Source organism: Temnothorax americanus, unplaced genomic scaffold (assembly GCF_048541705.1).
Source record: "Temnothorax americanus isolate GAGA-0224 unplaced genomic scaffold, ASM4854170v1 Scaffold10, whole genome shotgun sequence".
NCBI lineage: Eukaryota > Metazoa > Arthropoda > Insecta > Hymenoptera > Formicidae > Temnothorax > Temnothorax americanus.
The window spans coordinates 1,350,253-1,373,579 of record NW_027509231.1 but is presented as its reverse complement, the minus strand read 5'-3'; the positions used below and the strand labels follow the sequence as shown (position 1 = coordinate 1,373,579).

Below are 23,327 nucleotides of genomic sequence, written 5' to 3'. Positions count from 1 at the left end.
AAAATAAATATTTTACTTAAATATAGTATTTAATTTTATTGTCTTATCGTGAAACAATACAATTGTCTAATAAAATTAATGGTCATAGCTTCTTTTAACAATATTTTACTTAGTGATTAAATAAACACATTTATTATTTTTGAATAATTTTGTATTAACATTAAGTAGAATATTTTAGAAAATTGTAGTTCTCTATTCAAACAATAATTTTATTTATGCTTACTTTCACGTCACTTAATATTACATCTATGTAAATATCGCATATATGAACTGTCGTTAATAATTATCCAATTTAAGAATTTAAAGAACGCAATATGGAAATTTTTTTTATAAAATACGACATAAAAACAACGATTATACTGTTATAAATAACATAATAATCGTTTATAACAGCTGCGTCGCAACTTTGTAATTGACTCATTATATGCTTCCAAAACCTACGTCATCGACATTTATTGACATTAGCGGAGAGAGCTATTAAGAGAGATGTTGAGTGTTGACATTACGATGGGAAAATATTCTACCTACGCATAAGCGTAATCAAGTAAGCTCGGTGATGAATTGTCCCGACGAATAAATTAATTATGCACGACATTATTCCGACGATAAGATACACAGTGTATACAGGAAGTACTTCCGAGTTCAGGAGGAGTTTACTTCCTCGCGATCGATCCTCACGCTTACTCCGAGCGAACGGACTTCCGTGACCTTGTAACCTTGCGTACACCCTCGCATTGCGGGCGATCGGCGATCGGCAATCGCGCAAATGCGAGACTTGCAGGCCTGTGATCGCGTCACACCTCTTTATCTAGCCGCAATGGAATTAAGATCAGATCATGAATGCGCGAAGTAGCTACCCTTGGAACAGATCGCGCCAACGAATAGAAACGAGTTTCTCTAAGGACGCACGCAAGAGGAGGTAGGGGGAAAAAATAGAGATGTCGAAGAAACAATGCCGCTCACGATGAGATTCCACTGTGATGTACATCGGCGAGCATATGCCGATATGTCAGTGCGTCGAATGCGAAGGCCGCTATATGGACCAGCGATTACGTGCGTGGACAACTATGAATGGTGCGCACGCGTGTGGTTTCAGTCCTTTCTCATTAGATGCCCCACCCCGCGCGATACTCGGCAGTTCTGCTCGCGGAATAACTTAATTACGTTTTTTATTTTACTTTTAAGTACAATACAACGCGACTCATTTTATTCACAGTTGCTATCATCAGTACTAACGAAACAATCACTAACTAACAATTAGTACTAATCTCCGTAATCTTTATACTCAAGGTATCCTACTCATTACACGAAATTACAAGCATTACTCAAACACAGATATTATTATCTATCAAGATAATTGCAAATACTTAAAAAATTCAGGTAATATCCGGGATGATTTTAATTGCTGTCTTTCTAATCATGCATTGTTACAAACATTGAGTGTTGAAAAATGGTGAGACTTTAGTTCCAATAAGCTGCAATAAATTTAATTTATTTGGTCTCTCCACTACTTTAAGTTTTCAAAGGTGTCTGTATGGATTTATCTTATCTTGTAATTGGATATTTTATCAATTCTTTTCCATCTCCTGACACGAGAGAGTAAAGAGTAAAGTTTATTTAAATTTGAACAAACTTATAGTTGTTTAAAGAGAAATTGATAAATTATATTCTTGGTTATAAAGTATAAAAAAGAAAATTAAAAAAAGATTCCAATAATATATACAATTTGTATTTTTAATTGATAGAACAGATTAAAAAAAGATGATTACGACATAATAGCCTTGTATTGTGAAGTTCTCTTGAATTAGCTGAGCTAAGTATAGGCTCTTACTCTTGACCATTTATGTTTCCCATTTCATTGTCATACAGAGGTGGCTAGCTTAGTATTTAAGAGAAACGTAGGCTGCACTTACTAGTCTCTTCTAACAAACATCTGGCGTCCAACAATGTTGCGTGTGACATCTGGTATAATAAGGCGTGTAGATAATAAAGGAACGCATCACAAATTAGCTAAAGGCCAGTGTTTTGGATTTCCCAACTGCTCAATGTTCTTCTCTTTGGTTTTATAAACAATAATAATACATAATGGATAGCATGCATCACCGATTTTTCTCCGTACATTAAGAAAAGCGACTACATCCGTGTATTTAAAGACATAAAATCTGAATATAGTTAGAAAAACAGAACATCGTTTGTAAGTTTAATCTTCATATTAATAACATATAATAATATAAATAATTAATTATGTAATATTTAAAATTATGCGTAAAAATATTTAACTTTCATCGATGCTATTATTTTAATATGTTATATATTCAATGTAGAGTAGTTTTCAAATAAGTATTAGTTGCGTTTAGTATATATGCGTGTAAAATAGTTGCCAATATTTTCGTCCGACATCTCTCTCATGTGACACAAATTGCACATGATAATCTGCATAAATGCACTCGCGCGGATCAATGAGCGCGAGCGATAGTGCACTGAGTCCTTGTGGAAGTAAAAAAAAGATAGTCCTTGTCAGATTAAAAAAGAAAGACGCGCATATAGTGAGAGAAACTATCGACGCGTCTTTTCCTTCCCCTGTCGCATAAAGTGCATGTCTCTTCTGACAGTGCAGCTTTAGCTCATTTACGTCTTGATTATATATTGACAAAAATAAAAGTTAAAAAACTATAAAAATTATCATTTCTCTCTTATTTCCCTATTTAGGATTAGCTACGACTAAAAAAAAAGAAAAGAGGGAAACTATAATATTATGTGAGAAAATATCTTTCAGACACGAAGCATTATCTGCAAAAATTGTAAACAACATTCATTTCGGAGAATATATGGTTATTGCTAATCCACAAAGTGCTATAAGCGCGCACGCGTTTTCTTGAATTTATACATATTTATTTTTTAAATAAATCAGGTAATATAAATTTTCGAATTTCTCTGTTACTCTGTTTTGGATTTCTGGTCCATGAGTCTAGGTAATAAAACGTCCCTGTTTCTCGTTGGTTCAGAAGAAAGATATGTAGGTCTCTCTCGAGTAGCATTGGCTTGTTTATACCGATCACCATTCACTCAATAGTGACTGCTTCTCTAGCTACTCGGCGCGTGCGTTATCACTAACGAAACGCATATACAGCCGCTTGGTGCGCAGCACCGCGCACCGTTGCACAATGATCGGTATAATTATGTTTAACGATCCGCATTTGGTCCGTGAGCCACGAAACAGGTGCAAGTGGGTGACGGTGGTGAGGCAGAGAACCAAACTGCCCGCTTGCAGGACAGTGTCAATGTTGTATTACATGTCGTCGCGACATTGCAATAAAGGGCGATCGATCTGCGCTAGATTTAAATATTTTATGCAAATATTTAAATCTAACATATTATAGTATTATATATTATATATTGTTTTAAAGTGTATTTGTTTCAAACTTAGACAACACGCGTTTAAAAAAGACCTCGTCTTTTTTAAAACACATCTTTAAGACTTCGCCAAAAGATTTCTTAAAAACTTGTGATACCTGCACCCTCTCTCTATGTGCCTTATATATACAGAACATATTGTTTGTATATCGAAGATATTGAAGAACTGTTAAATGAATATAAATAGATCGATAAAAATAAATAATATAATTGTCGTATAACAATATATAGACTGAGCGTATAATAATATCTTAAAATTGATTTGTATATCTATTCTAATGATATAAGGCAGAAAAGGCAAATTTTATTGACTAAATAAATATTATTAATTATATAAAAACATATTCTTTATTCAACACCTGTAATTGCATTATCAAATGAACTCTGTGTTCAAAATAATGAATTGCGTGCGTCAATTAAAAAAGTAATTTAAAAAACAATATATCATAAATATAACGTAATAATAACAGCATAAATTATTCCCTGTATAAATAAAAAAATTATTAATCATTTATGCAGATAAATATGGACAAGCATTATAATAATATTTCATTGATTATCTACATATATGTAACATTTTTTGACTTTTAAAAATTCATAAGATAAATAAGCTGACGGGTAATTTCAAACCAGCGTGATCTTATCTTATGTCTAACAGCCAAATATACATATCTGTCATCAATTGTCTTTTTCGCGAATGTGTGTATCTAAAACAAATTATTTTAACGTTCACAGTTAATAAATAATTTTCTTCTTACACAATATAACAGATAATATATAGATATACATCATGTTATTCCCTTGCGTCTAATATAACATAATTTTTTACAGTTTTTAGAGATAATCAGAATAATAAAATTTTATATACATTACAGAAATAAATCTAATTATAATAAAAAGATGTTATTCAAATTTTCATACAATTTACCTTCCAAATATGTTCCTTAGTATACACATGATTAATAAGGTCTTATTCCCGGCTCGTCCCAACATGGAAATATTTTTCGAGCTCCAATCCCCAGGAAATGCGTTCCGGCAACGAATCTGATACATATCAACGATATATTTAGACAATAACAGAAAACTCATGCATATTTAAATAATATTTTATTTTTTTAGTGTTATTGGAAATTATTTATGGAAAAACATAATAAACAGTATTTATAGAATCGTATAACAGTTTGTTTTAATGATTAATGTTTACTCACGTTATCATTCCTTTCGTATCGCGATAAAGTGTCTTGAACTAACTGTTTGCTTTATCATTTGCATCATAAATAGTATAAAAATGTATTATTAAATTGTAATTGCCTGGTAATACCTCAGTATTAAAATAAAAAGTTCTAGTGTTCGATACTATTTATATAATATATTATATGTACGGGGGGGGGAGAAGTATATATTAGTGTAAACATATACATACTTATCATGCATTAAAATTACAAATATTTATAACATATATTTCGGTAATGGAAGTGTAAAAGGAACCATCGTTGAATCGTTGGCATTTACTTCATCCCATCCATCATGTAGCTTCATAGTCTTTTCTATCCATAAGCCCTCCTGTATGGGAGATATGGCACCCAGCCAAGCCTGAATGTAATACGGCAAAATTTAAATATCGTAATTATGTGAAATCAAAATAAAAATAAATTTTCTCATACCTGCTGACAATGATTTGCCCACGCATAGATCATTCTATTATCTACTTTTATAGATAATTTTTTCGTTTTTTGTAGCATACTTATTGCAGCACTTTTTCGCGACTGTATCATATAATAATAAGCTTTCATCAACATATACCTACGAACATTTCGGTTCTTTAAAATATATAATTCTTTAAAAAGTTTAAATATCAAATATCAAAATTTTCTAATGTTCTATCAAAATAACTTTGACTTTAAGATATAATATCATTGAAATTACTTTACAATATTTACAATATGCAAAATTATTTTGTGCCAGCTAGTTTAAATTATAATAAGTTATATATAATTATTATATATAAAATTAATAAAATATTATCAACAATAATCCATTTTCTATACCTGGGAATTGCAATTTTTACGACCTTTATCGTATTCTTGATATGCCTGAATTCATGCTTAATTTCCGTTAGCGTACTCAATGCGTTTATGTTCCTGTTAGTAACTTCCCTTACTGTAAAATTGCAATTTTACCTTGGTAATAATTTTATACATGTATGTATATATACATATTGCGTAACATTCAAATACTCAACCACATTATTACCGTACAAAATTAGCAATCCCTCAATTTTCTTCAACGCGGTAATCGTCGCTGCCACCTTGTGCTCGTCCACCACACTCTCGGCCGTCACGTTTCTGCTGCTCCAAACTTTCATAGCTTCCCACTGCTGCGTTCTGACGCACCTTCGATAACGCATATTAGAACGAAAATCCAAAATTTTATTTCTACAATAATAATATATTTTCGGAACTGTTAATTCTAATTCGACATAAAGCGAAGCTTTTCGTAATTACCACAACCACATGGAGGTAAAATATCGTCTTTCCGCTTCGGGATCGTGTAGGCTAACTATAGTCTCTCCTTCCTGAAGATAATATTCGTCGCAATTTTGAAACAAGAGAACTGTGAGACCGGTGTCGAGTTGCACATCAGCGCACGTGGCGTAGTACCAAGTACGACCCGATTTATCCAAATTGTTTCGTGATGCGAATTCTGTATATACAATTTTAGAACATAAGTATTCCTATATGTGATTAAAACATCAACTTGCTTGATCTGTCATGTAATTTATCATATTCGCCAGATATGAGATTCATTAATAAGATCATTAAGATTTGTTAAAACCTATCCGTTTTTTTTTCCATTCGGAATAAAGCTTACCCAATTCTCTCAGCAAAGTGACGACTTCCGAATGACGGCACGAGATCATGAGCAAGTGCGTTAATCTCGGTAGTATGAGCAACTTAAGAAACACGGAATTCATAGTTTGCGCCATTCTCATCGTGATAAACCCGATTCTGATTGCTTTGCTGATCTCTCCTTTCAACCATCGCGAGAAAAATACTCCCGCATAAAGTTCGGCAATGGCTTTGAGCTCTTGAAACTCGAGCAAATCTCCTTTCTTTGCACAAATACTGAGAGCCTGTTTTTCCAAATAAGGAACAATTGACCTGCTCAAAGATAATCAAACAATGTAGCAAATGTTTTTGTGGAAAGAAGATAATATTTAATAACGTTACAAATGGCGTGTAATGAATTTTATATATATGCAGAAATTATTAATCAATTGTTTTCATTAAACTTTTTGTGGCTTTAAATGATTTTATCTGGCATAGCACTTGGTTTGGTAGACATGCGCAGTGATCATCATATTCGTGAACGAAGTGCAGAGCGTGAAAAAATCATTCGATGCATCCAGCGCAGCATTTAAGCCCCAAATAGCTGCTAGTCGGGCATGTTTCTTCATTTCCTTCGTTCCCTGAAATTTCGAAATTCGAATTATAATAGACAGCAATTGTTGAACTTCAAAATTCAATATAGAAACAAATATTTACGAAATTGAGCAAGTCACAATAACTATGAAGCTTATTATTTCATAAAAGACACTGAGCGAGTTATCGCAAAAGACAATTTATGATCATGTAGACTTGAACAATCAGTATCGAAAAATCGTTGCCGAATAATTATCCTTACTCTAAATACGTTAAACATCTCTGCCAAGCAATTAGCCAGTTGCTCGATATAATTCGTAGTGAATTCATCGGTAGTGTCAATTTTCCAACGCTTGGGACAGACCAATCTCCATCTTAGGAGTTCGAGTTGAATCGTCGACTTCAAATCGATTGTGAATTTACGGTGCGGAAAATTGTAGCCCAGACTGGTCATTGCCGCGTTCAGCTTCTTGCTTGCTTCGGAAAGTAATCCGCTTTCCAAATGGCATTTACCTTGAAGTGTCTGGATTTTTGCGGTGAGATAAAGCAAGACTATCGATTTCTCCTCGTTAGTCTCGAACATCTACCGTTAAAGAGATCACGATTAATATTATCTTTTTGAACTATTTTACTATTTTTTTTCTTTTATGTCCGTCTTGCTTACTTGTTGAAGCAGAGCTTCAGCGTCACTCAGAAGTCTGCGAGCTTGAGGTACGTTGTTACTCGCTAAACAAATCTCCACAAACTCCAAAATTGCCGTCAAAATCATATCTTGTTTTCCTAGAATAGAGAATATAAAATGTTTCATAATTTAAAAATTAAAAGAAGAGAATAGGAAAAATATATAATATTCACTGTGCACGCCGATATTGATTTACGTTGACTTACCGATTCCTAGACAATGTTCCAACATCTGAGCGTAGACAGTTGTTAAAATAAGATGGCATTGACAGTTGGCGAAGTCAACGTTAGAAAAGGTCTTGGTGGGTTTTCTGACTTTTTGAAAAATATTGAGGCAAATCGGTATTCTCTCTGTTACCTGTTCCATATCTGGTGACAATATACATATTATTACAAAATTATTACAATATATATTTTCATTTATTTTAAAATTGCTGCATATCTATTAAAATAGCTTATAATTGTGCGTGTATAATTTAATTCAATTCATATCCAAACTGAGTTCAAGACTGATTGCAGATTGTATATGATACCGTTTTCTGTCTCTTCTTTAAGAGTGTAAGTTGCTTCTTCAAGTTGATGCATTTCGGCGACGTCGACAGTTAATTTTGTTCTTCTAGTTTCTTGCGCGGCCGTTTTTCCTAACAATCTTGCAAATTGTATCTCGCCACAAGCCATACATCGTTTGGTATGTTGCCGAAGATATTTTAATGCCTTGCTGTGTAATTCCATTTTTTGAGTTTCCGTGAGCGATCTTTATAAATATAAAAAGATACAATTAATTTTATTGATATTTGAAGCATTAGGTCCCGTAGAATTTTATGCAGAATATTTAAAATATTATATCTTAATTGTGCTCTATCATTATGATTTATCCAAATATTAAAATCATTCACTACCTATAAGTAGTTTCGCGGAACATCGACATTTTAAAATGCATCAGACCGCAAGACGCGTGCCGCGGCAAGTCAGTTAGTTCCTCTAAATAAAGTTTTATTATGAGCCATATAGAATTTTACATTTGAATGTTTGCTTTATTATACCTGGTATCATAAGATCCACACATTCGCACGCAGTTTCTGCCTCGAGACTAGGTTTCCTTATATTTCTGTAGAATACCAGCGGTCTGCCGCTCGTAGTAAAATCGCCCCGCGCGCATCCAAAGATTCGAATCTCGAAGAGTTTCTTGACGGCTACAGTAACAATAAATATTGCTTTAAACGGTATTTAATCGCATAAAACAAAAATAAGTAATTATTTAAATCGCGCAAGACATCTTCTAAGAATATCAAAGGATTGTTTATTGCAAATATTTGCATTTATTGCTAGGTATCTTTTTACCGAGTCCAATTTCCCTTATAGATTTGTCTTCCATTAGGTACTGTAGCATGCTTCTATTAATAATTTCTCCCAACACTGACGCGCATTTTAATAACATTTGATCCAGCGGTGTTAACGAGTCAAAAATCTTCAAAATCATTACTGACAACATAACATATAATAATGTTATGATACACAAAAGGATAGACATATCGTGCAACGTGTAAAATTGCACGATGCATACTTTAAGATACTATAAGCTACCTAAACAGAATACCTAACTACATAAGAATTAGACGTAGTCATTAAAATTGGTATTGATCTTAATTATACCATCCATTGTCACTTCAGTATCTCCCTCTTCTGGCATAAAACCTTCTGTAAATTTGCAAACGGCGATTGTTTCTTCGTCATAAATTGGTGTTCCCGATTTATGAACAGCGCTTTGCAGCTTCATCGAAGATATTGGACCATTCTGAAATTAAAACAATTATCTTATATCATTTATTAATTACGTGAAATAATTAATGGGAAAAAAAGCCTACACGATAACTTGTCCTGTACATCTTCCATTTGTCTGAACGTTCTTCTCCATTATTCCCGTCATTCAGAAACATATCCTCTGAGGCAAACCTGAACAATTATTGACCATCGTGTATTTAATAATTTTATGTCAATCACTATTAATTATATTAGGATATTTATAGTCGCGAGTATGGAAATATATTTTATGATTTAAAAAATTATCTGTAATAGAAAAATATATCTAATATAGGATATATAAAAAATTTTGAATCAATCTTGATCTATTTTAAATGATTCTGCTTTTCCTATAATTCCATTTTAGTCACAATTTTAACTTTACATTTAAAAAAGCAAATAGACATATTGGATAAATTAGACTCTAGAATTATAGATAAAATTATGAGACCTTTTCAGCATATAAATCGGAGGAAGCACATAGCCCATTTCCTCGGCAATCATTTTGCTGATATGCACTATTACGAGGCTACCAGATTGTGTGAGGCTCAATAAGTAACTTTCTATCCATCCCGGATTGCCAAAACTTCTTTCTTGAATTAATCTAAAAAGACAGAATACAGATACACAAAATATGGACGCAAAGAAAGTTATATTTTAACTGTTTATTAAAAGCATTCTTCAACAAAAAAAAATTATTTGCATATTTAGAATGGCCAACCTTTCGAGTTCCGGAGGAATTCCACATGCGTCGAGGATCTGACATGCGAGCGCTGCGTGATACCACTTGTCTATGCGACCCAATTCGATAATCTATTAGTAGTAAAAAATAATTTATATATTTATTACATATACGTTTATGTCTTGCAGTATCGTAAAAATAAATACAAAAAGATATATCGACATATAAATTTAATGCAATACTTTTATTTCTTATTACAAATTTCTCATTACGAAATATTAATTATAAAAACAAATAAGACATACATGATACATTAATGGCGTTAAAAAAGATCATTATTTCATTTATCTTTGCACGATCTTTGTTTAATTAAATTAATTCCTCTAATTCTTTTGAATGTTCGTACTCGTGCTCTCTCCAAAACGGTGGGGTGTATTTCGTATTCGCCGTTGAGCTCGCGTCCGATGCTAAGGATGAAGAAGACTGTGCTCTGTTTGGTCATCGTACGAAACAGTTTCATGGAATCATTGTCACTATACTGGGCATTATCGATGATCACCACCCATAGCTCCTTAAAACAGTCTCTCATCAGTTTGAGCAAGAAATTGCTCAATACTTTGCGCTTTTGTTTCCCGGATAGCGCTGTGTAGCGCGGGGTCATCATGAAATGCACGTTGAAGAGCTGATTAAGGACGCAAAGAAATTCTGGTTCATATACATGTTCCAGTCGTGACATCAGTATTTCTTCGCGGTCTCTCGGGGCAGTGGCGTCGTTGAATCCCAGCGGTATAGAAAATATCAGATGGACCAAACTGTAAGAAGCCTGTGCTAAGAGAAAAACTATTGATTTGAACTCTGTTTTGAAAAAAGTTCTAACTCTTGACTCTCGATTAGGAAAGATTAAAAATTACTATTTATTTAAGAAATTATTTAATAAATAAATGCTCCATTAAAATAATAGTAATTTTTAATTAAAATGATAAAGGAAGATAAGCTTTTAATTTTATGTATCTTTGACATAATCGATTAAATTAAATATGTGATAGTTGAAAAATCTTGCAATTTCTATATGTCAACCTTAGCATCGTTCATAACTAAGGAGATATAGTTGCGCGATACACCTGCGGGAATATTCTGTGCAAATTCATCCAACAATCTCGTCTTGCCGATTCTTGGTTCGCCTCTGAAAAAAGAAGACAATAAAAATTAGATTAGATAAGTGTAAAACATTGCATTTGCAAATTAATAATCGAGAATTAAAAATTAAAGTTAAATTAAAAGTCCCGATGGGAATTAGATTGCTCACTTTATAATCAACATATGTTCGGGTTGTATATGCTGCGTTGTTTCGTCCGTGGTGAAATGTGCTATCAGATTCGATAGCATCTGTCGAAAAATCTTCATTTCCGCTTCCCGTCCGAGCAAAGGATACTTTCTCCGTATTAATTCAGGCGCAATAAATCTGCAACCACGCGTAAAGTCGTGTATCAATAAGAGATGATATTTTACGAAGATATAAACGGTAATTTCCAGAAAATTACAAAATAAAAAAGTTGCGAGATACTTTGTCTGTTCCTGAAACTCATAGACAGGACCGACGTTCGTGATTCCTTTCAGATGTCTCGGCTCTTGCAGTATAAAGTGTCTTGCTTCGAGACGAGAGCGCAGGAAGCTTTCGCGATCGCATATCACCTTAAAGATAAGGATTATATTCTATACTTTTGTATAGAATAGAAGCGAAGTATTTGTTATCTTTAATTACAATAACGACATATATTCGCGAAAGATAGATCATTTGTCTAACGAGATACATCTACAATTCACAAACAAAATATGAATAAAAGACACAAGTAATTATTTTTTATTCAATTACTTTGTTATTATATGCGACCATCAAACGCGCTGCCTTATTCACCGACATTCCTATCACGGTGTACTCCCTCCGTAAAATGTGGCCGACCACACCGCAATATGTCATCCCGGTGGTGACAGCGATCGTCACGGATTTTACGTTCCTCATCGCTAGGAGATGCTGCCGCACCTTACTGGCACATCTCAATCCAATCTGCGATTCCAGCTCGTGTTTGTCGCCGCGCAGTCCGAATATACAGAGGAATATCAGGTCCTTGTCGAAGAGGGACGTCTTGTTCACGCATCCGTGCATCTCGCAGACTACCCTTGAAAAATAAAAAATATTGACAACTGTGCGGTTAAAATAATTCCTTCTTAAATTAACTATTGTAGTAATAAGCGAAATTGTTATTTTCGCGACTAGTCACATTAAAATAAATAAATAAATGTAGCTATAAATATAATAAATATAATAAATAATTGTGACTATAAATATAATTGCTGATGATAAAAGAGAGTTAGATAAAAATATAAGTTTGGATGCTTACCCGCAGACTAATTTATAAGCCGCACTAACGAGCGAGATCAATTCTTCGTTATCCATGACCGTCGTGATGACGTTGATGAAGAGTATGACTACTTGTCTCATCTCTGTAAGATGCTCCAACGGCTCGTCCATTTCCACGGACCGTATTACTGGTCTGAGCATATAGCTTCTTAATGAATCCTTTAATCGCTTTTTGGCTACCCTTATGACTTTAGGCCTCACTACGAAATTAAACATTTATAATTATAATTCGCGATCTTAATCGATTCAGAGCGATGTAAAAATGAATAACATAATTCGAATTGTACGTTTTTACTCACGACTATAATCGACTTGCTCGAAATCATGTTCTTTCTGAGTATCGCCGGTCCAATTCATTAAGGTTGTACTATTTGGCACTTTGACATGTGATAAGTCGAAAAAGTTTTTGTCATGTTCGGCGTTTCTGTTATCTAGCGATTGCAATGCATATTATTACTTAGAATAAAAAAAAAGACTCCTTACATTTTTCTAATGTAAAATTACATACCGATTCCAGTACTGTTGTGAATATTATGAGCTCTGGAGTGGTACCACATTGCTGAGCAAGCTATGATTAAAGTATGTACACCATCCGGTAACTTCTCATAGACGTACTCGTTAGGATTTGCCCATTGCCAGCTACTGGGCGCCACGAGAATATCACCGCCTCTAGATAGAATTTATCGTGTCAGTATGGTATATCTGATTTGCTTTTCCTTCATAAAATTAATAAAATGTAATTTTAATAAGTCAAAAGTGACATATTTGTTTCGCTTTGAATTTGTATCTACTTGCATGCAAAGATTACAAGTTAGAATGCAGATAATATTTTGCTTTAATACCGGCATAATCCTTCGGCAAATTTTACATCCCAGACAGGTTTTCCAGTGATGACATAATACATCGTTTCTGGATCGCCAATAGAGGTGAAGTACGTTATCCCGGAAGCAATGGCAAGTTTTACTATTAAAGACATTATTAAATTAACTTTTGAATGGAAGACTCTGCAATCTGTTGTGCAATATTCTTAAAAAATATAATACTATTATGCTATTGTGTTACAAAATTATTTTATCTGCAAGTAATTGAGATTCAGTGTATCGTTTGCGAATCAGTATTTATACTGATGTGTTATAATGTTTTTTTTTTAATACAAAAATTCAATTTGTTAAGCAAATCAGAACTTATCTATGAATTAACTCAATCAATATATTAAAAGCGTTATTGACGCAGCAGGAACCTCTGAGCGTTACACCGACGTCAGTGTTGTAAGTTCCAAAATGTTTCTGTATAATACACGCGGTCTGCATCGCTTCCGTCGCGATATCGCGCATAAACATCCCTTCTTGGAGCTTCCACATCACTATGAACGCATCGCCGGAGAATTTCACAACGTCCCCGTTATGCGAGAGGATCTCCTGCACCATCGCGCCAATATAGCTGTTCAAAGTTTCCGACAGCTTGGAGGGACCGCCAACGCCGGTCTTCGTGTATTTTTCCGTGAGGTCTGTGAAGCCTGCACGGTAATTAAAATCTCACGTTATAATTTGTGACTCGTCGTAATGACGATTGATATGTGATAATTCAACAAATTGCTTCAACCTGAAACATCGCCGAGCATCAATGTCGTGTGGTATTCCCTGGTTTCGTAATTGTCGTAATAATCGAGAATTTCGTCGGGGCACATAGACGCGAATATTTTAGTATGTTGCTCCAGTCGAGCACGCGAGGATCGATCTGAATTATAAACTACCGATTGAACAATCTCTATTAAATTGTTACGCAACTAATGCATATTTAAAATTCGTTCATATTATGCTGATAATATATTTTAAAAATCTTTATATTGAAATATATATGAAAAATCAGTATTATATAAAATTATAAATTATGTTTATATATGTTAGGTTATTATTTAATGTAATCTAATTGTAATCTAATTTTTACGCATTGACTTACCTTCCGTTACTAAATCATTCGTATTTCTTATCATATCCGACGTTTTTTCTTCTGTACTGTAATGTAAGTCGTAATCTTGATGTTACAATAAATAACAGCTAAATAATTATTATTAATTCCTATGTACTCGCAGCTAAAATAAAAGAAATGCTGCTTAAATATAAGCTTCAAAAGCAAACTTCAGATTCTAAGATACTTTAATCATGACGCTAAAAAATAAATATAAGTATAGATAAAAAATAAATATACGTATATATATATATATATATATATATATATATATAAATAATATAAGATATTAAATATAAATATACATAGAAATTTCTCTCTTTTTTTTTCTCAAAAGAGATGCACATTATACACTTTTATAATATATATATTACGAATTATACTCTATTCTATATAAATGGCATGGAATCTAACTAAATATTTTCAGGAATAGAAACTGGGGAGTTAATAAAGTAAGTATTAGCCTTTTCCTCCGTGAGATATTTATTTCATTCAATATCAGATTGCTTAGAGGCTTGCAGAAGGGAACGATCAGCGTCAACAATAAATACACTCGTCGGACAATAGACAATATGTGTTTATTTAATAGCCTCGCTATATGGATACTTATACGAGTTATCGCTCTATAACAGATCGCTGCCTACAACGTGACGGCCGAATTTTATTGTGCCTGGCCCTACTATCCTTATTGTGCTTGAATCTATGATGGGTCGACGTCATCTCATCGTTCTTTACGTGGTTACTTATTAAATCCTTCCTTGTTTCCTCACATACCGTCGGTTGTCAACTAACGAGAGTGGATTATACTCACTATTGTAAGACATCGCGTTACACGAAATTGACAGTCATAGTGATCCGTTGCTACTTGGTTGTTGACGAATCGCTCTATACGCTGATTAAAATTCACTGAACAAACTTTTTCATATTTTTAATTCTTTGCATTTGTATCGCTAAAACAAAATTATTATTTCCTGCATGTTAAATATATAAATTTTCCTAATTTATACATGTAAATCAATTTATCTGAAATAAACATTAAAATATTTAACAAATTTTTGAATATCTGAAATGTATTGCATTAAATTTTTAAAGCATCATAGTATTTATTATAGTATCAAATAAAATAAATAATCTTAAAGAATTAAAAAGATCTCTAAATATTTATTCGTATTACTTGATGTAATGTATTATGCTACAGCATCCTGCAAATTTACTAACAGCGACGGACACGGCAATTATACAGGACTATCGATTATCAAAAGAAGACAATCGTTAATAACAACATCGATAAATCTTCTACGTAACACGATGTAATAACGAAACGACTTAGCGCGCGTATAATAAATTATTATTATTAACAGATGCTATATATATATGTATATGTATATATCTTTATATCTATACAGAAAAAAATCTCACCGTAATTGTCACATCCGTCGACAAAAATTTATCCAAGAACATTTGCGCAGGATGCAACTTTTTTTTCTCGGCGATTATGTCTTGCCATCGTAGAAACGGATCATCGCGCCGAATTTCGTCGCGAACTTCATTCCTCACGTGCGAAGTGTCGTGCACGTGCCTGCGCGTGTTTCGTACGTTATGACTATATTTTGCACAACACATTTGTATATTTTGCACACGCCGATTCACGCAAGCAGGCACACACGAGTTCCACTAGTTCAAGCGAAATCGTTCGCGATATCTGACTGCCGGGTATTTACCCCGTCGTCCTTTCCGTATCCTCTCGACGCGTTTCTCTCTCTCTCTCTCTTTCTCTCTCCGTCGTGATTATTTAATCGCGAAATTATATCTTCTGAGCTAAATCGATTAGGTATTAAGAAAAGGCCCATAAATTTCCGCCTCGCGTTACGTATCAGTTAAAAAACCTTGTGCTGATGTTCGATAAAATTGTCGTTCTCTCAATTGTATAGTAAATTGTATAACAAAATACTGCATTATCAGGAGGGATTTTAGTGCGACGTGTGCGAGGACGACGGTGTAATTCCACGATTCCGAAAAGCGTTATAAACCAAAAAATTTCAGACAGACGAGAACGCGCACAAGTATTTCACAGACATACTATATTTTACTTCGTATGTCCGCTAACGTCTTCCTCCTCTTTTTCATCTCTTCTTCTCTTTCTCTCTTTTTTTTGTTCTTTTTGCTTTTTACGACAAACGTGACTCGTTATATAATGGCACACAGCATGGCAGTTGCAACAATGTATTTCAATAAACTGTTACTTTAATTAGCTTATCTCTTAACTTACTTCGGTAAACCTTATATTCCTAGCTTCGTCGCACTTTTCATTATAATCCGCCGTTTTCTCTCGCTTTACGATCGTCATCAACTCCTGCCCGGAAACCGGAAATCATCGAAGAGCGAGAAAAAAAAATCATTAAAAAAACGAATATGAGAACGGCTTCGGTGATTACCGGCGGATTAAACGCAATACTCGCTCGAGATATTATACGTGACGCCTAATTAATTAAGCGTTCGCAAGGACTAGGCGAAACAGGACCTATCCTCACTCGTATTCCTGTCCTCTCTTCCTCTTTCTCTCCCTCTCTTTCACTCATTCTCTCTCTTTCGCTCTTTCACTCTCACGCTCACACTTTTGACTTAAATCCCCGTTGTCATATTATTATCATTCGCTTAGGTATATACACGCGATCGAAAATTGTATTGCGTCGAGATTCTTCGAGATTATCAACGATAAACGTTGCACAATAATAGTGATCGAAGCGTCTCTCCCTATCGTGTTTTCTCTTCGTTAAGACTTGTGTTATCAATTGTTCATTTAGCGATTAAACACGTAGAAATTGGAAAATAGAAAAGGAGCGGGTTGAAATCACGTCGTACCGTTGTCGAGTTTTATCGGACGCTGAAGCGTTCTTTTTGATAAATTTTATTTTCAATGCAGACTATCGCGAGGTTGCCAGCATCAGCATTACCAGCATAAAATAAAATAAAAAAGCAGTAATGAAGATTAAGCATTAAGCGCCGATGTCTGCGAATTGTCACAAGTTTTTCATCAAAGTATGATTAATTACTTTCTTAATTTGTCTTATCGTATATTATTTCGATTTTTGTTAAATTTTCAACTATAAATTTTAATTATTTCTTTTGGTTTTATCTTAAAACAGCACCCGATAAGAATTACGATAACGTCGCGGCGTCGGTACGGCGTTTCTTACAATATTATTCACATAAAAATCGTATTTCTTTTTTTTTTTGGTATTTTCTTATCGTGGACACTTGTCACGAGTCAAAAAATAATATCAGGACCGCTTCTCTTTCACTTTCTTTCACTCGGACTCTCACTCTCGTCTCACTCTGCAGTCTCGCCTTAGGATCACCTTGAGTACCATATAAATTGATGAGGTTCGAGGGGAGGATCTCGATAATAACCGATAACTCATCGATGATCACAGAATGAAAAGTTTATCATGCTAACGCGATTAAGTCTTATATATTCTGTGAGTAATACTTTTTGAAAAGTAATCTTAAGTATATAAAGGGACAAAAATTAAATATTAATTATTTAATAATTCCATTTTCTCTTTGTTCACGAAAATGATTGATTTAAGATATAGACGTGGTGTTGCAATTGCGGAATAAGAGTCAAATAACAATGATTTCGCGGCTAAGAATGAAATCGGCCCTAAAATTTAACGAATGCTTATTATTCTACTACTAATTACGCTTCTAATAACTTAGGCGCGATCTGTTGCGAAATACAATCGCATCCTCCCCTTCGTTCGTTCTCTCACCCGAACTCTTTTCACCGTTTCGACGCGGACGACACAAATTCTACAACATCGATTGTATCGAAAGGATCTTCATGGAGTGATAATATGTTACTATTATATATTATATTGTTATAGTACGTTAGTAGAATCTAATATGTCAACAAGAAATTCGATCTGATACCTTATCTGTGTCTGTCGTATTTCCCCGTTCGTGCACGTAGTCACACATTCCCTGCGGCTTTTCGCGAAACAGAAATTGCAAATTAATTATTATATCGAGTTGCAAGACGTATATCAAAGAGTTCAAACATCGAAAGTGACTTAGATATAATATTCGCAATGTTAATCAAGACTGGATAAAAGTCGGATTTTAGAAATGTCGAATAACGTGTTAAAGTGAGATCGTAAAAGTGAGATAAGTATCCGGAGTTCGATTTTGTTAAAAAATTCTACGTTGGAAAAATAATGCTGTCGATATTTTTAAAAATCGATTCACCAGGCGCACCACACATTCACGCTCCAATCATTTGTTCCGTGTTAACAATTGTGTCAATTAACGATAATATTATTTTTTTCTGCTTAGCTATTATATGATGTAACACGATGATATAGGCTTGATATGACGGTGGCACACGTTAACTAATTGTTTCTTTTTATTTCTCTCTCATCGTCCTTCCTCTCCATCTCACCTTCGATCTCTCGACTCGATCGACGCGAAAGAGATATTTAACAATCTTACTACATTCTCCATTTAGAGACGACAATAATCCTTGCAAAATAAATATGAAAATTACAAGATGTAAAACGTTGGAAGTTAACAAAAATGAAATAACAACAGCTATCGCTTTTGTGAAAATTAGAACATCTCAACAACTTGTGATTTCACTAATAAAATTTCGCCATCTCTCTAACATCTTTATAAAAATTTGAACAATAAGAGAACACGTTGTATAAACTCTTATTGATTTCAGACAGAGAAAATATTTAGATGGTCTAGATTCTAGATAATTGGTAACTGTTAAGATTGTCTGTATTTGATTCTTGTGGAAAATTCAAACTTAACGTAAATACAATTCTCGCTTTCACGGTTCTCACTTTACTTTATATTTGCGGTGATACTAATTTTAATTATCTTATTTCTGCACGTGTATCTATATGAGATTGGAGGTCAGAAGTAAGAGAGGAAGCTGTGTTTCGTGGCAACGCATGCCATTATTCTAGCAAGGATTGTGGCCAAGTATCATGATTTTTACTGATTAAAAATATATTATTAAATTCGTTAAATTAAATTAAAATTAAAACATATAAACAGCAAATTTTTACGAGTTATATATCATTGTTAACAAACAAAAAGAGAAAAAATAATAATGAGGTTTATATAATAAGTAATTTTTAAAAAATGTCGTCTAAATATAAGAGAGAAATATACCTATATTTTTTTCGAATTTCTCTAAATGCATTTTACGATTCGCGATGCTTCGCTTAAACAAATATCCACGCCACACACAACAACATGCACTTTGATTCCAGCTTACAGTTGTCCTAACGTTTAGATATATTGAAGTCGATTTGAGTCTAAATGGTTCGTAGACGTCGTCAAGATGCAAAGAGGCGCCGGAGTTCAACGAATGGATAAGCCAGCAACGAGAGAAGTGCTGTCGTACCCGCGGAATTCACACAGAAGGGCTATCCTCAAATATTAACGATAAAATTTTACACTTTCAACATTTCGCAATTTAACTCACCGCAATGGCAGACGCGACGATATTAGCGGCGAGCGAGATCGAACGATTTAAAGAACGTGCCATCTGACAGGATCTCACTTCGTTGGTCGTTTTCTTTTTGTAATACATTGTCGCGTTATGGTTCCCGCAAGAAGCAGATGCATATTTAATACTCAAAAATGCTGCAACGCACTCGCCGTGATACTGGCGTCGTAAATATTGCATCGCGCGTCGCAGTATCTCATCCAGGTCGCTCGCCAGCTTGTTTTCAAAAATGACATTTCGAATCTTTTATACGTCAAACATTTTGTGCCGTTTCTATTAATTTTCGACAGTAGCCAACCGTTAGGAGAAAAAGAATTTCGTAATAAAATATCGCATTATGCGTTCAAATGCGCTTTGCGAGATGCAGATCTGCGATGTACATTATTGTTTAATATGTAAGTAGCTTCGTTTTTTTTTTTAATAATTTACATCGCCGGAAGTTTCTATCTTTTAAAGGAAAGCGCATATTTCAGCTCAAGGTCCATTTCTTTAAAATCAACGATCGAGATTTTAGAGAGCATGTCTTATTTTCTTTGCGATATTCGATTACGATCTGTAATCTTCTCACGCGATATACATTATGCATAATAACCGAGCATTCTCCGATAAGACAGTCTCGAGTAAATGCGGATTTCGTTCAGCGAGATACCTATGCGTGTACATAATAGTTTCCTATTCTATACAGTGGTGTATTTTGGGAACGGATGTAAATGTTTAAATAGGAGCTCCCAAGGAATCGTTCACGACTTTCGGGACAATTGCACGGATGGAAGAAATAACATAAGTATTATTTACAAGAGATTTTCTTTAGTGCCTCGGCTACGTTCTCTTGGCTTCCCGCGATCTATCGCAAAGTGCGTCCTAAAGAGCGCATTCTCATCCTGCACGTCTCCTATAGTACTTACAACGGCGTATCCTTCTGCGTATTCCCACATTTGCGATTAGCGTGACGATTGCAATAATTTAATTAGCGTGACGATTGCAATACGACACTCCAGAGGTGATTTATCTAGAAATATTTCTGAATCGTTTTAATTTCTTAAATATTAATTTTTAAAATCACAGACGCTGGTTTTAAAACAGATCGTGTCCCAATAAAATTCTCGTGAAAATAAACAGAAATAAAAAGGATAAAAAATAATTTAATAATAAATAAAACTAACTTCTTTGATTACGAATTGCAGCATGATACAAATTCTTATAATACCAACTTTTTTTAACTTACTTTTTTCTTTGCAGGATAAAGACGGCAGGAATTATATATTTATTCCAATTGTAATTTTATTTATATCAAGGAATGCGGATATATGTAAACTCACCAAGCTGTGTTAAATTTTTCAAGCAAATTAGATTATAAATAGCCATAAATAATTAAAAACAAGCTCTTGTTTATTTAAGAAATTTAAGAAATAAAACTCCAATCCATGTTAATCATTTCTTATTTCTTTCAATCCTCTGCTAATCTAATTTTTCTTGCAGCGCTAATTTAATTATACATCAAAAATTAAATATATTAAAGAAATAAATATAAAACAATGCTCTCTTGTAATAATATGTCAACTTTTTAACAATGTCGTACGCCGCGCGCTGCAAAGAACTATATAATAAACAACAATTCGCATATTTCGATACATTATTGCAATAATAATAAATTATGACGCCTACAACGATCCAAATATCGCTGATGTCGAAGGGAGAAGAAGATAAATGCCTATAACACGTTGCCAGGATAAAATATCCAAAACCATCGTATGTCGTCCATTGTTATTATATTTCATCCATGGTAAACCAGCGAGTGCTATCTATTTGGATTGACAGCAGTCTAAAGAAATTTCCGGCTTCTTAATTTTGACAATTCTTTTAAAGCACTATCACGTGAATAATAAAATTCCGATTAAATATGAGAAATGTCGAATAATGACGAAGATGATGATGGTGATGAAGATTGATGCGCGATACGTGATGAGCGGCACAGGCAGAGGTATTGGCTGTTGCTGTAGTTGCTGATATTGGTGGTGTACTGTAGTTTTGCTGTTGTAGTTGTTGTTTTGTTTTCTTTTTTTCACTACGTTTCTAAACACGTTCTATACACTGCCTCTACGTTTGCGGGTATGTGTGTGCGTATGACAACATCGAGATAACGAAGAGACCGATACTCCAAAATACCGTAGGTGGTCTCGAGTACTTATCTGGTATCCTGCTGATGAATCCGCGATTGATCTTTGTCTTTCAAGTCGGACACCATTAACGTTCTTGTTCTGCAAAACGTCGCGGTTCTGATTAGCGAAATATGTAATAACCGTTAATTTCAGGAGCAGTTAGCGCTTTAATCATTTACGGTATAATATTCAATAATCTTCATTATTATATCTCAAAAAATATATAATCCTAGTAAATAATATTAAAAAGTAATTGACATTATATAAGATAAAATGTATGTATATGGTAATCATATGTATTTCGCCTTTTAAAAAGCTATTTAAAGATTAATTCTATACTTCTCGATTATATTTTATCAGAAAAGCTTTCGGAGCTTCTAACATTAATTATTTATTCATATATTATTTGAAAAAATTATTATTGGCAACTTACGAATACTTGCAGCTCGTGCTAGCTGATTTTGACGAGTTGTCGCCATTCACAGCAACTGATTTCGATGAACTGATCTCGCTAAAGCGATCGTCAAAGGAATTATTATTATTATCACTACCATCTTTATTGCCGTCGGATATCTTGAATATTTTTTGAAATAATTGTGGTGTTGTTTCCCGTTTAAAATTTAACTTAATACTTTTTTCGTCCTGGAAAATATTAATATATGACAATTTGGTTTTCGATGTTATAAGAACGAAGAGTTTTCGTGAAATTTTTTCAAATTACCTCTTCCCTCAGTCTATCAAGTAATAGTCTCTTATCGGCTTTTAATTTCGCCGCCTGATCCGCTTGTGTTAAAGTTGTTATGCCTGAATGTTCCAACAAAGCTAAGTGAGCGTCTTTCTCAGAAAGGGCAGCTTTTAAAGCTTTACGCCTGCAAAAGAGGCAGCAATATTAAAATAAATTGTTAAAAAGTATTATGCTTTCACACAAAACAAAACACACACACACACACACACACACAGAGAGAGAGAGAGAGAGAGAGAGAGAGAGAGAGAGAGAGAGAGAGAGAGAGAGAGAAAATGCATTATCAAGACAAAACTGCTCAATAAAACTGGAAAACTCACTTAATTTGATGCAATTCCTGAAGTTGAATAGACTTCTCCTGATTCGATTGGACGAGTTTCTCTTCAGTCTTAAATATTTTATAAAGAAGCGGCTTGCACGTGATGCATTTCGTGGCTGAAGCAGCTTGCATGACTGCGATTTTTTCTTCCATCTCGGCAATCTGATAAGAAAATAAGGAATCTCTTGAGAGACAAGCAC

The 23,327-nt window shown here is 33.9% G+C and overlaps 2 protein-coding genes across 11 annotated transcripts in view; both read right to left on the bottom strand.

Annotated features, from left to right (window-relative positions):
* Positions 1–224: 224 nt before the first annotated feature.
* Positions 225–14,142, bottom strand: LOC143901086 (adenylate cyclase type 10). Its single transcript, XM_077413041.1, has 31 exons — positions 14,021–14,142; positions 13,659–13,934; positions 13,261–13,381; positions 12,927–13,087; positions 12,718–12,849; positions 12,399–12,618; positions 11,873–12,176; positions 11,564–11,691; positions 11,306–11,461; positions 11,077–11,182; positions 10,406–10,822; positions 10,039–10,130; positions 9,769–9,921; positions 9,383–9,470; positions 9,171–9,312; positions 8,859–8,999; positions 8,561–8,710; positions 8,417–8,498; positions 8,051–8,271; positions 7,725–7,886; positions 7,501–7,616; positions 7,099–7,419; positions 6,744–6,883; positions 6,286–6,575; positions 5,919–6,117; positions 5,668–5,807; positions 5,463–5,574; positions 5,079–5,217; positions 4,623–5,007; positions 4,343–4,458; positions 225–4,121 (listed from the first exon to the last, which is right to left on the bottom strand). Exons 1-29 carry the CDS (start codon positions 14,103–14,105, stop codon positions 4,864–4,866), a joined length of 4,938 nt encoding a protein of 1,645 aa, XP_077269167.1. The 5' UTR covers positions 14,106–14,142; the 3' UTR covers positions 225–4,121; positions 4,343–4,458; positions 4,623–4,863.
* Positions 14,143–14,945: 803 nt separating this feature from the next.
* Positions 14,946–23,327, bottom strand: part of Brp (ELKS/RAB6-interacting/CAST family member bruchpilot) — a 75,067-nt gene continuing 66,685 nt past the window's right edge. For all 10 annotated transcript variants that reach the window (XM_077413214.1, XM_077413222.1, XM_077413230.1 and 7 more), the window contains 4 exons: positions 23,129–23,289; positions 22,788–22,935; positions 22,500–22,708; positions 14,946–22,183 (listed from right to left, as the gene is read on the bottom strand). In XM_077413214.1, coding sequence (XP_077269340.1) covers positions 22,093–22,183; positions 22,500–22,708; positions 22,788–22,935; positions 23,129–23,289 — 609 coding nt within the window. In that variant the 3' untranslated portion in view covers positions 14,946–22,092. The remainder of the gene's footprint in view (positions 22,184–22,499; positions 22,709–22,787; positions 22,936–23,128; positions 23,290–23,327) is intronic.

Bases quoted from the DNA above. Each gene is read 5' to 3' on its own strand.
- LOC143901086 (XM_077413041.1), bottom strand. From the start codon at position 14,105: ATGTGCCCCGACGAAATTCTCGATTATTACGACAATTACGAAACCAGG. The intron at 12,619-12,717 runs GTGAGTAAAAAC...TTAATTTCGTAG, and splicing joins CGAGCAAGTCGATTATAGTC to TGAGGCCTAAAGTCATAAGG. The intron at 5,575-5,667 runs GTAATAATGTGG...GCAATTTTACAG, and splicing joins GGGATTGCTAATTTTGTACG to TAAGGGAAGTTACTAACAGG.